General features: G+C 45.0%; 1 protein-coding gene across 13 annotated transcripts in view; it reads right to left on the reverse strand.

The window, feature by feature from the left end:
- MAP3K13 (mitogen-activated protein kinase kinase kinase 13) overlaps positions 1 to 13,634 on the reverse strand; it is a 61,881-nt gene that overhangs the window by 24,258 nt on the left and 23,989 nt on the right. For 11 of the 13 annotated variants that reach the window (XM_054074020.1, XM_054074018.1, XM_054074028.1 and 8 more), the window contains one exon: positions 1,165 to 1,739. In XM_054074020.1, coding sequence (XP_053929995.1) covers positions 1,165 to 1,666 — 502 coding nt within the window. In that variant the 5' untranslated portion in view covers positions 1,667 to 1,739. Of the gene's footprint in view, positions 1 to 1,164; positions 1,740 to 2,037; positions 2,668 to 11,651; positions 11,806 to 13,634 lie in introns of those variants that run through there. The other 2 variants (XM_054074026.1, XM_054074029.1) reach the window with 2 other exon arrangements.

A 13,634-nucleotide genomic window follows, 5' to 3' on the forward strand; every position in this document is an offset into this window, starting at 1 on the left:
ATTTGATTAATACTGAGTCACAACCACAGCAATGCAGGAAACTTCCACCCTGGGATACAGGATGGTGGCCAGGCTGCTCCTATTTTCGATAAGCCTCAACCATTTCAGCTCCTTAACTCTAATGACAGCTTGTTCTTTCCCCATCTGCTACTTCCCTGCCCCTGTGCTAGGGGAGAAATTAGAAACCAAAGGCAGAGCAGACCCTGTTCTGTAGCTTTCAGGAATCCCTAAGGATATATGTATGCAGCTGACTGCAATAGTGCTTACGCCTAAAACATATTTTTTTTTATTTTTATGTATATTTATACTCACATACACACTTACATATCTACATGAAAAAGGTACAAACCTTAAAGGATATATTCCTGGAAAAATAAGGACTGAATGATATTTTAAAGAGTAAAATTACTCCTGAACAAAAACCAGAGAAGTTCATGTAATATGTCCACAGAATCATGGAATGGTTTGGGTCAGAAGAGATCTCAAAGCCCATCCAGTTCCACCCCCTGCCATGGGCAGGAACACCTCCGACTGGATCAGGGGCTCCAAGCCCCATCCAACCTGGCCTTGAACACCTCCAGGGATGGGGCAGCCACCACTGCTCTGGGTAACCTGGGCCAGGCCCTCCCCACCCTCACAGCAAAACATTTCTCCCCAAGATCTCATCTCAATCTCCCCTCTTTCAGCTTAAAGCAATATTCCTGCTCTTTGGTCCTCAGCTGGAGACAGGTTTCGCATACACATGCAGGAGTAGAAATGCCTGCGTCAACATTTTTCTTCTAGCACGATGAAAATGCCTATGCCTGTGTTTTCCATCTGCCACAAAAAAAAAGATGCAGAAATGAAGTAGTTATAAAGTAGTTCGTACAATCCCAGTGTTCAACTCAATTCTTTCCGACACTCAGAAATTCAGTTTGGATTCAGATCTTGTCACAGCAGCCTAACGCATGGGTCAGAAAAGGCAACTGTGTTTGACTCCATCACCAGCTGCCTTTGCTACAAATGACAGTGGGTGGCTGCATGGCACAGGATTTGTCTTTGCAAACCCGTAATAGGCCTGCACGAGAAAAAAATTACATGGAAAGCTGTGGAAAAAGTCCTGGATTGCTTTCCTCATCTTCACACATTCCTCTAGAAGCAATCAAGGTCTGCTTCCCCACTTACCTTGCTGCTGCAGTTTGTAGTCTGTGGAGTACGCCTTGCCTATGATGTTCCACACGGGCCTCAGGCAACCAAAAAGTCCCTCAAGAAACCCACCACTCCCGCTGCCTGATCTGTTGAACTGGACTTTGACATCATCCGCCCCACTGTTGCTCTCCCCATCCGTAGTGTTCCTGTTGCCCTGAGGAATGGCTGTTTCCAACTCATCCTGCTCTCGCAGCTGCAGCACGCTGTTCTCAAATTGGTCCCTAGAGTCCTCACTGATGCTGGTCAGCACGGCTGCAGTGACTGGGCTGCTCATGTTCTCGATGAGGTCCCCCTGCAGCAAGCCTTTCTCGCGCACGTCCTCGATGAGCTCGGGGGACGGGTGGTTTCCAGCAGGCACGTGTTCATTGTGTAACACACTAAAGTCTTTATCTTCACAGAAAGCTTTGCCAATAGAGTTTGGAGAGGAAGACAAGCTCAGGCGCTCCTGAGTACTGGCCATGATGCAGTGAGCGTGCATCAAGAAGGTGGTCTGAGTTGGAACTTAGGGAATTCGTACAAGACAATTCAGATGCGACACATGGACCCAGTACCTGAAATGAAAGGGAAAAAACAACTTTGAGATTTTTATTTAAGTATTTTCTCTCTGTGTGCTTTCCACAGAGGCGAGTTGATAATTAACCAGACATTCCAGACAACCGCGATACTTGGTAAATAATTGCTGCCTTAAAAGAAGCACAGAAATTATTCCAACAGAAACTCCTCTCACACACAGTCTCGGTAACCTACTGAAGGAATTCCCAGCTAAACAAACACCACTTTTGTTTTAAACAAAAGCCTAAATGTGAGCTGTGAAAGACTTGTGGCAAAGAGCCATTTCCTCAGGGTTACCATAGCACTTATCAGACTGCAGCTTCCCCCGCGCAGGTATGGTGTGAGTCCAGGCGCTGCTTCTGGGTCTGGCAGAGCCTAAAGGCTCCGGTTTCCTCTTCAGACCCTCGAGACAAAAGAGGATCAAAGCACAGCGATACAGGAACCTCAAGTCACCAAGGGACAGGCTGTAGCCGCCCCTTCAGAAACCACCCAGCCCCTCAGTTTAATCCTTTCAAGTTCAATGTCATTCAATATTCCGCATTCTCCAACCAGGGACAAGTCACCCTCACAAACAGCCAAGCCTCCAGAGTTCTACAGGACCAGCACGCCCTCCTCTCTGACCGTGCCCTTTCCACAAGCCTGAGGAGCATTTCCTCCCACTGCTCCGCTTTCCCTCTGCCTGAATTCTGCACACCAAAGCTGGTGCATCCCCTTTTAGAAGTGCCCCCATCTCTCTTCTCTTGCTATATGCTCCATGAAGACACGTTTTCCCCAATCCAGGGCAATGCTGCTTTTCTCCAGAGCCAGAGATGGGGTCATGCTGCGATAGCAACACAGCACTTGTCAGGGGGTAGAGCCCCTTCCAAAACAGGAGACTCTAACTCTGCGCCAGACAGCATTCAGAAGCGCATTCAGAACAAAGCTCATTTTTCAATTCCATGTGAAGTTTTGTGTGGAAAAAAACCCGACAAACTATTTTGTTAAAAAGTTAAGATCAGTTAGGCTGGGTGCAAAGTCCTGTGCTCTGCAAACAGCAACTGAAAGGAAGAACGCAGTGGCCAGGCAGCACCAGCCAATGGAAAGGGAACAGCTCAGACCCAGAACTTTGAGACGGGGTCATTACAGAGATCAGAGCTAACACCTTCAACCTGGTGTATGTAAAGCTCATGCCCTGGTCTGCAGCCTCTCTCCAACAGCAGGAGCAGCAAATGGGAACAGCCAGGGGCCTGTTTTACATTCCCGTATTCCCAGGGTGCGCATAAAAGCTTTATTAGGAGAACATCATTTAGGCTGCAAACATAATTCTTTAAAGCAAAACAGCAAGTGAGGCAAAACTGCAGCCCAGTCCACAGTGGGCAGAGCTGGGTTTGACTTGTATGAGAAGCTCGGAGTTGGTTATTCCTGATCAGCCTGTGGCCACTGATCGATTCCCTATATTTTACAGTAAACTCTGCAATGTGCAGCCTCTTTCCTTGGCAAAACCTCATTTAACAAAGGCAAATGAGCTTGTCTTTGCCCCTGCCATCTCTTCAGAAAAGGGGTGAAGAGCATTTTCCAAGCTTTATTTTCATGCCTCCTCTACTCTTTTGGTCAGGGTACCCAGGATATGGCTGAGATCATTCATGTTGGAACTCTTCCCAATAAAAGAAATCTAGTTTCATTCAACACAAAGAAAAGCATTTCCTTGTAAATTTGAAGTTTTGCTATACATAGATTGTTTGCTATTTGGGACATTTACAATCTGTACGTGCCTCCTTAGCTTCCACAGCGCAGAGCACAGTCCGGCAGCGTTCTGTTCCTATCTAAGCAAGGCTTCTACTGTGGCAGCCTTCAAGCCAGGAGCTGAAAGCTCTGTGTGTAGGAGTACTGTGTGCATATTTAAGAGGCTCAGATTTCACAAAGCGCTTCTGCAAAAGCAGACTTCAAGGCAGACCCACTGATCTGAACTGTGCTGATGAGTTCATGCACTCTGCAGCTAGCACGTTTATTTTACGTCTATAAGGAAATTTGAGGCTCAGCATAATTTTGTACCCACACAACTTCCCATACATGATTCCACTTCCAGGCAAAGCATTTTTCCAGGCAAAATCCCACTGTGCCCAGACAAACAGAATAGAAAGTGCACCTCTTCCAGGAGACAGCACCTCAACGTGCCAGACAGCCCCAACTGCAGTGTAAATCCATTGGAAAAGTGACAGTTCACCCAAAGCAGCACCAGCACAGGTGAAATTGCTATTCCTTCCAAGGCATGCTCTCATGTTGGCCGATGCTGTATCTGCTCCGGGACACATCCATCTAGGAAAGCATTCAGACACACACACAGAGCAACCAAAGCACACGACTGCCTACACAAGCCCGACATTTATGTACGTGTGAAAGCAACAGCCAACTTTGAAGATGGCAGAGTTAAACAAAAGTTTTGCTTGGGCCATAATGGAAGCAACCCCTTCCAAGAGCCAGGTTAAAACCAGCAAATCTCAGTTCCAAGTACAGCACACAAACCAAGCACATGCTGTGCAGGTTCCCCAAGCACAAAGCAGTCACCACCTGGTTTCCTAACAGCACAGATGTCCAGTAATATTTAGTTTCCTTAAATAACTATTTCCCAGTCAATATATATATATTACCCAGCTCTGCCTTCTCCAGGGAGGGAAAAAACCTTTATTTTGTTAGGTTTTCAAAAAAGAAACAACACCATGAAGCTGTCCAGTATCAATGGGGCAGTCCAGCCTTCACTATGGGCAAGTCTTCCCGCTAACTACAGAGTAGCCCAAGGCAGGAGCTGGGTGTTTTTAAGCAATCCACCCCTTTCTCAAGGCAATGCTCCTTCAAGGAAGTCTGTTTCTTCCCCATCACAACATATACCCCATCTCGCACCCACACAAATGCTCAACCACAAGCCAGACTTATTTTTAAATATTACAATTATGATACTGATGAAATATAACTAATTTCTGTCAAAACAGCAGAAAATTCATCCGATTTTCCAACTGTCACTCCAATGACTCTGAACACATTGATGCACGTACCCTAACTTACTCTACAAGCAATCGACAGATCTACCTGGGAAAATACCACACTACTACTGTTCCTCCTGCAGAATCCTGACTGGAACATGTACTTTTAATTCTTTTCTCCAGTAAATATTTGGATGCCACTCCAACACGAGAGGACTCACTTCTGCAGACACCATAACCATCACCTGAACAATGTGGCAGCAACTGCTCAGGGCTCACAACAGTCATGACCAGTCAATATATTAACAGACTGTTTTAACAGAGCCATGGGCGTTCAACACACGACACCACAACGTTGTACATAGCTATATCTACATTATCACAAGAGAAGCCTGAACTCCTCTGCCTGCTGATTTAAGTCAGCCTTTATTCAATACATTTGGTCTATCCTAAAACAGGAATGCACCATTTTTGGCAAAAGTGGTTTTCCAGTCATAATATACTGCCGCTGTCAGTGCACCAGTGAAGAAGATAATGCTGTCTGGCTCTCTGGCCTGAACCCTTTCTGACACAGACAAAAATAGTACAGTAGAACAGCCAAGAAATATTCCTAATGGCTGAATTCAGGCTCTGTGCAGAGCCAGCTGGAGGTTTGCTTTGAATCTTATATATTCCAACTAAGCCTGTCAGAGTAGAAATAAGTGGCACCTGGACTACAGTGTAAGAAGAAACCATTCCACCCCAGAATGACAGAATGACCCCAGAACCTCTCTTCATTTCCAGCTTCCAAAGCCCAGGAAAAGGACCTGCAGGCAGGGAACCCTCACCAGCACAGTGGTGCCCACCTCCCCAGGACCTGCAGCTCACTGCTGTCTCCAGCAGCAGCACACAGTTGTGTTTGTCTGTTCCATAGCCCAGAAGTATTTTTCCTGTGCAAATGCATCAGAGAATTCATTTAACCACGACACTTTGGCCATCGCGATGCTGTGGAAAGGAGTATTGTAGCTTACCTGTATGCTGCAAAAGTAACACACATTGTGCTTTGTTTTGCATCTCTCACCTGATTCCTTTTGTTGAACAGCTAGTTGTCTGCAGTTTCAGTGACACGTGAACCCTATGTATCTTCTCAGTGTCAGCTGCAATGCTAGAAGTACCTCATCATCTCTTTAACATCTTTTTTCAAGCCTAAAAGCTCCCACACTACCTGCTCGTTCACCCTATGAAAGCTGCTCTCTGGTCATGTCTCTATGTCTTTTCCATTTTTCTTATATCACCTCAGAAGGGGAGTCAGGCCACAGAATCCCCAAGGCGGACCAGCAACAGAAACGTACAACGCATAACAACCGCTTTTGTCCTTCGTTTCTTTCCTCACTCTTTCTCTAACACTACCTGATGTCTTAGCAGGGCTCAGGACATTGAGCTTCCATAGGCATTCCATAGGCTTCTTACAACTTTAAGATCTCATTCTTGAGCAGTAAAAGCTAGTCCAGAGCCTAACTCCTATGTCCAGGATGTTAAGAATAAGCTGTACTTAATCAACACTAAATCTGACCAATATTTTATCACCTGAGCTCATGAGAGTCTTGCAGCCCTCTGGCACTGCCCTATGTGTTTCCCCCCCCTGAACACCTGCGGTCTCACAGCCTAAATGCCTCAGCATAATCCTAGATTGTCCAGGTAAGGCAAGGAAAGGTGGGAAGAGTGCTAGTACTGTGATCTCCACAGCAGCACCGTACCACAACTGCTTTTAGAGAAGAACATTTCAACATCATTGTCTGTTTAACCCTACGTACTCCATATCACTTAGCTGATCAATCGCCTGTGAGCAGGGTCACCATGTTATTTTACAGCTGGTTTGTTTCTTTAAGAATTTCTGGTAAGTGCTCTTGCCAAAACCCCAACCGACTATATCAACCAGATCCCCTTTCTCCCACGCTCTTGACTCCTCCAAAGAAATGTAATAGATTCCATAGGCTTTATTTCACCTTAAAAGAATTGTGTTGACTCTTGAAATCTGTGCATCTGCTCTCAGCATAACAATGAATTTCTACCTCCACAAACACCACACCAATATTTAACCAGGAACACTTCCAACATAAGGTCACAAATCTGTGGGGAGCGCAGAAGTGCTTGGCTTGGAAAAAAAAAAAAATCAAGCATCCACTTTTTTTTTGGCACAAGGAACAAAACAAGGAAAAAAACAAAGAGAAAAATGCCCTTTGCGAAGTAGGCAGACAAAGAGCCACCTCACCCTGCCCTGTAGGTGGGGAGACTCTTCAGCTCATGGCGGTGCAAAGCTGAGACAGGACTGAGGCCTGTCTCACCTGCAGCCAGTTCCACCAAGAGCAGTTTGTGAAATAAGCAGCTTACATAACTATGTATTTTCAGCACTACATACAGAAATGCTTCCTCCATCCTGCAGAAGGTATTTTTGGATCTGCTAAAATGCTACTGTGTTCTTCCAGGGCTTTGCGTTCTTCTGCTCAGAAATTGCATAATCTGATGCCATAGGAAATAAGTGATGTTGCATAATGACTCTTGTGTTCACTGCAGGGTTGTCGTACTACACGTTTCTGTCGCAAAGCAGCGTGGGGTCCTTGAGCTGTGAAGACAGGATAATCCCCAGCCCAGCTCCTTCCTGGGTAGGGGTAGCAAACCTAGGACCACCTCATACCATTCTGCTGTAAGAATTTCTCCTCACAAAGATGAGTTTAAGACCTGCATGCCGTTTTGCTCCTTCTGTTCTCCCTCACTAGCTGCTTGTCCTGGTCTACGTGCATACCTTAAGCAGTTCCATACACTATGTTCTGCTGTCTAATGGACCCCTGACACCCTCCATCATGGGCTCCACGACACCAGCATAGAACACCAAGCTGGTGTAACAGACAGACTAGCCTTTTATACAACTGAATTAGCCTTTTATACAACTGAATTACGACTGGAATCTGTCTTAGATCAAAATTCAGAAATGACCTTAAGTCACACTCTTCTCTTTCATCTTTCCAGCTGTCTCCACAGCATGAAAACCTTTAAGGCCCAGTCACAGACTTCAGGCTCTGCTCTACTCCTTCTCTCTCTCCATCATTCAGAATTCTGCCTATTTTCTTTACCTCATTAAAGATCCACGTTATGTTACTAAAGAGCAATAACAGATTAAAGGATTTACATTCAAATATTTTACAACTATGAAACCCAGGAAAGCCTCGAAGTTAAGTTCACAGGCACCTTACAGCCTCTCTGACATTGCCATGTGGGGCAAATAAAACGTCCCAGTGTTGCCAACGAACAGCATCTTGTCATTTCCCCCACTTAGAGAACTGAAACGTTGCATTTTCCTTCACAGAGCAGAGTCAAGATTAATTAATGTTTGAGAGAACTTTAAGGATGAAGATCAATATCAAAGTGCTTTTTCAAGGACCCAGTGAAGGAATCAAACTTTCACTTTAATTCATGTGAGGCGTCAGACAGGTCTCAGGTACATTTGCTCACACGCTTCTTCTTATTTTTGTAGTGGATATGAATTATGCAATGTTTGCAAAGCACATTTGCTATGTAAAAACTCTACAGACAAACTTCTCAGCACTATCAGCTCACATGCTTCATATCCAGAATTAAAGTAACCAAACAACTATCCATGAAGGTACAAGAATTACCGAGGTACGTGTTGTCAGCATTACACAGGGTACCAGCTCACGTGCACCTGATGGAAGGGAACACTTGCAATCCATCTGGTATACCTCATGGACGCAAAATGACACTCGTACTAAATTGTATGTAGTAAGCACCATAACACTTCCATGAGGAAAGAGGATTACCCCTTGATAAAGAAGCAAGCACAATGACTTTCTCAGGAGTCTCTATTAAGCCTGTATTACCGAGACAGCGTAAGCGGTTAGAGCAGCGTCCAAGAGGTGTGATCCTATTCTGAGGCTACCGGAGCTTTACGTGACAGTAACGCGATCAAGACAGCATGCACAGCACACAGTCACAGACTGATGGACCCTAGAGAGGCTTGGCAGCACCTGTGCCACATAACACCATGCAGAGACCTCCCAAAGCAGCGCGCAGCCCCTCGGGTCCACCCCTGCTAGGTCATTTTTGGGCTGTGGTTGATAAACCAACAGTTAAGAATCTCCTCAGGCAAAGGGTGGTGAGGTTGGATTGTCTGTGTTTCAGCAGAGAAGCTGCAGCTTTACAGCTGCACTTCTGATTTTGCTGTCCTCTAGAAGATCCGACAGTAACAGTAACTGGCTGGGGACAGGACAGGACAAGCATCCTAAGAATTAAGAAAATGTCCACACAGAGACCTCCATTCCTCAAGCCCACTACACTGGAAGAAGTCCAATCTCCCAACCACACCCCGCCAGGACCTTCTCCTTCCTCCCCTTACAGACCTCTCATGCTGAGCCAGCAACTCCTCCAGAAGAAACAGCACAAGTAGTTTCAGGTTCAGGGGAGGATTATGAACCTGTGTACTTTGCACAGAGAAACCTATTCTTCCCCCTGGCCAACACACAATTGTTGCTGCTGAACCGAATCCAACGACCAACTTCTCAGTTGAAGTTGTAAACAGGGAAAGAAGAGAGGTCAAAATACATGCTGAGTGTTTATAGGGGTGGGAGTAAGTACAGAGAGTGTTTAAGCTCCCAGCCCACTTCAGTATTTCTGCCGTAGCTGCCAACTTGCTACTCAATCCAAAGTAGTGTGCGTTTTAGGTGAAATATTTACTCCCTCTTGCCCACGAAGCAAGAGTGATTTGCTGTAATGTCAGGAAACCAGCAGCCTACAAAAGACTAAAGCCTTGCATGGGACATATTGGACAAGGAAGGATTAAAAGCACTCACTGAAGTGCCAGACCCCAAAGAGCTTCAGCTTCTGCAGATGTAGCATTCACCTCAGTTGACTTGCTCCAATGTCGCTGCAGCTGAGAAACCCAGTGGAAGTTGTAGAAGCAGCAAGCCTGCTGCTGTCACCCCTCCAAACATGGAACCTCAGCTGAGAGTTGGCTAAAACTGTCTATGCATGTTACTGCTGAGGCACCTTACACTACCTTCCCCAGCCACAGGAACCTGAGAGAGGAACTTGAGCTGATCTTAAACTTGTTCATGTACCAATATCAAACTCCTTTTATTTAGAGACACTACAGTTTCGAGAAGGCTTACTGTCTGAAATCCACACACCTCCACTGTGGAAATCCTGGAACAGGTACCAGATAGGAACAACTCCAGTCCTAGCAGTCACCATCTAACATCAGCTATCAGAAACTCAGAAAACAGGAAGTACTTTCTTACCCCACCTCTGCTTAGAGCTCATCCGATCTCTTCTTAGATCTCTGCTTAATTATCTTTTAATAACTACTAATTGTGAAACTGCTTACCTACAAAGGGATTTTCAAACAAATCATTAACCAGTTTTCTGATCCACTGGAAATGAGCCACTTCCCAACTCTTTACAGCAGGGAACAAAAGAGGAAGGTTAGCAAAGCCTTCAGGAAAAAGCACCCACCCACTCATTTTTAACCACAAGTTCAGGTAGAGCCGAGATGCAGTACGAGTCTCCACCACCTACTCTCTGCTAGAAGCGATTTGCTGATTCCATGCACAGGGGTCAAAATGAATGCTAACTATAAATCTAACTATCAGGCAGCAGGAGACAAAGACAAATCTGACTGGCAGGACCATTCCAGACCAGAGAATCAGACCGGCAGCCCAAAACACAGGAAACAAAACTGGCGTTAAAGCAAAACAAACAAAACCCCTCACTACATCAAAATCTCAATTTGTTTTCTCCAGCCAACTCTGATACAGAAACAGAGGTTCAAAGGGCCATCTCTTTTAGGAAACAAAAACCTGCATACACCGGGGGACACAAAAAAAGGATAGTAACAAAAATTTTTAAACCAATGACAACTTTAACCTCCATGCCCAAAGTGTCTGTGGCTGCATACATAGCAGTGGCTGTACCAACATCTGCAACTCAGGCTGGCTGCATCTCTCATTTTACTCAGCCATTTAATTTTTATTTTGAGTATTTTCATATTTCTCCCTCAAAATTATTGATCAAAATGCATTCTTTCCGTTTCCTCTACTGAGCAGAGTGCCCACTGATATAATCAGTATATCCAAATAGACAGGCCTGGTGCCATCTTTCTCCAGATCAGCAGAAAATATCCAGTTTTTCATTTCCTCAAGAGACATGTGGCTCGATATGATTAAGCTATTGCAGTATCTGAACCACCTCCCCAAAACAAAAATAAAGAGCAACTCCACTCATTTCACTGGGAGAAAACATGACATCATTCCCCATTCAGGTAAGTGAGAATATAACAAATCCCACCCCAGTGAACGGTATTGTTAACTGCAAAGGTACTCCCAGCCTCTTCATTTATTAGGAGGACAAGGAGTAAAAACCATGTGTTCAGCACAGAGAGCTCTAACTGCCATTTTCAATAATAAAGGAACAAATTCCTACCCGGCTGACAGGAAGAAAAAACACATCTCTTATTCATCTCAAAAACAAAATTGAATCATTTCTCACTGTAACACAACAGAAGAATTGTTTGATTAGCCCACAAGGAAAAAAAACACAATGGGCAAAAAATACCATTCTGCTTCTATTATCTCTAGTAATTCTTATGTCATTCTCTGTATGTTTGACACATCTTCATTCTCCATTGCCATTCTCTGCCCCTTTAAAAGGGGGGCGCAAGAAGATAACGTGCAAAATCGCAACTGAAAAATGTCTAGCACACCGACGAGCAAAAGGATAGGCCAGCTCTCAGGTCTGTATGCTTTCACCCAGCATCATTTTTCCAGCCCTTTCACATCACATCACATCACAAACCTACCATCCATCTGTCCTTCTGAAATAAATGGCGAAAGGGTAACACCGACCATTTAACACACACACAAACACACACACTTCAATAAAAGACATTTCCATCTCAATACTTACAAGGATTAGGATTTCCTATGTGATGCTCCATTTTCTTGTTTTAAAAAGATGGAAGGCAAAAAAAAAAAAAAAGGAAGTGTTGCAAAATAAAAGGAAATTCCACCCACACAATCCTGCAGCCTGCTGCAAAGAAGCACAGAAGCGTGCTGACGTCACGGATTCATGAATGGATGTAAATCGGGTTGGTTCGAGATTCAGCGGCGCTGGCTGGGGCTGCGCACCAAGAGAGGGAGAGGGGAGCCAGGGGGCAGCCAATCCGCGCCGGCACCACCAGCTGCCTGCTGCTAGCAGAAATCCGGGCACGGAGCAGCCCGAGTCCAGCCTGCAGGGCTGCCCTACCAGCCAGGAGGGCTGCGCGCCTCTACACGATGTGTGCAAGGGTGGGCAGAGGACAGTGACAACAATTTGTTCATCGCTGAAGTGAAGCTGTTGAGTAAAATGGCAACGCTGCTGCCATTCCACGGAGAAGACCAGGCGAGGACACCCTCTCATGCCTTCAAGCCATCGCTCCAGCAAGCTTCTGCCCCTCCACACAGCTTGGGTAACAACAGCATATCAAATAACAGCCATCTGTTACACGAATCAAATATATTTAGTGATCAGAAAAGGAGTTTATCATCTCTCTGGTTTCTTTCAGGATTACAAACCCTGGGTGTTGTTATTAAAATAACTAAATATAAGCATGTGTTGGAAGGAGGCTGCGGGGAGAACAATAGGGGCTTGTCTTTGATTAGTGATGCAAACACACCAACAAAATAAAAACAGGAGCACTAATAAAATCACACTTCAGCTCTCATCAGACATTCCCAACAGCAGGCAGACAAGCTCACAACACTAGAAACATTCGGAAACAAAAAAATCAAAGCACGCAGAGTTTCACACTTGCAGCCGCGTAAGGAAGAGTGGGCACAACGTCCACCTTTCGCAGCCCAACAGCCATTTTCATTTCCAATTTCATGCCAACAAACACCCTTAATTCTGCATATCAGATCCAAGGGCACCATTTTGGACACCCAAATAGATGGCAATGTCCTGGTGAACATACACAAGAGCAGCTCTGATTAGCTTGTATTTGGACAGGGGCAGAGTACAAGTTTTGCCTTATTTTCGTACCTTTGGGATATGTGGGAAGGAGCAGAGGGATGAGTGTAATCAGGAATTAAGGTTAAGGTCGGCAGGAAAACCCAGGCTGTGAGTGACAAAATTGCAACACCTCAGGGCCTACCAGAATTTGTGTTTGTTCTCTAAAATTCCTTCTAAAAAAAATTTCAGCCTTCAAATTTTTAAGAGCCAGAATTTCCATATTTTCCACACTCCTTTTCCTGGCAAGCAGGAAGCAATTATGCCAAAATATAACATCCCAAAACTTAGTCTGGTGGAGCACATCTTGAGAGAATGCCTGAGAGTCCCACCTTTCCTTATGAAAACTGGGTAGCATCTCACAATAAACCAGGAGTGGATGTAACAACAATGCAGATCTGAGCTTCAAAACAAGGATTTGGTGGCATTTGATATTGTGTGAGCCAACACCACTGATACCGGCTTATGTGGAGGGAGGAGAAGGGCAGGATGCAAGAGCCTTCCTGGCAGCCGATACAGAGACAGCACTTACGTACAGCCCTATTTATCCAAGGGGACAGGGAGATTTTTGCATGCATTGAGACAGCAGGTTATTTTTTTAATGCATCTTTGATGTGGACAGGGAACAGAACGCCACGGCAGTACAGCCAGGCCTTCTCTTCTCCAGTTCTGTTATGCCAAAAGGCACAACTTGGGAGCCATCAGACCCCTATGTCTGCTTGTCAGCATCTCTTCACTGCACCATAGCATGTTATTAGACACTACCCCTCCATCAATGCAATGACAGGGATTTATTAGCGTGCTCTGAATTCAACAGTAGCCACAAAAAAAAATGGGCTTTGATTTTGGACTCCGATTTTTGAATTGAGCTTTAGAAAGCTGACTAGAGAACATTAAAATAAA

The sequence above is a fragment of the Cuculus canorus genome, chromosome 9 (genome assembly GCF_017976375.1).
Source record: "Cuculus canorus isolate bCucCan1 chromosome 9, bCucCan1.pri, whole genome shotgun sequence".
Lineage (NCBI taxonomy): Eukaryota > Metazoa > Chordata > Aves > Cuculiformes > Cuculidae > Cuculus > Cuculus canorus.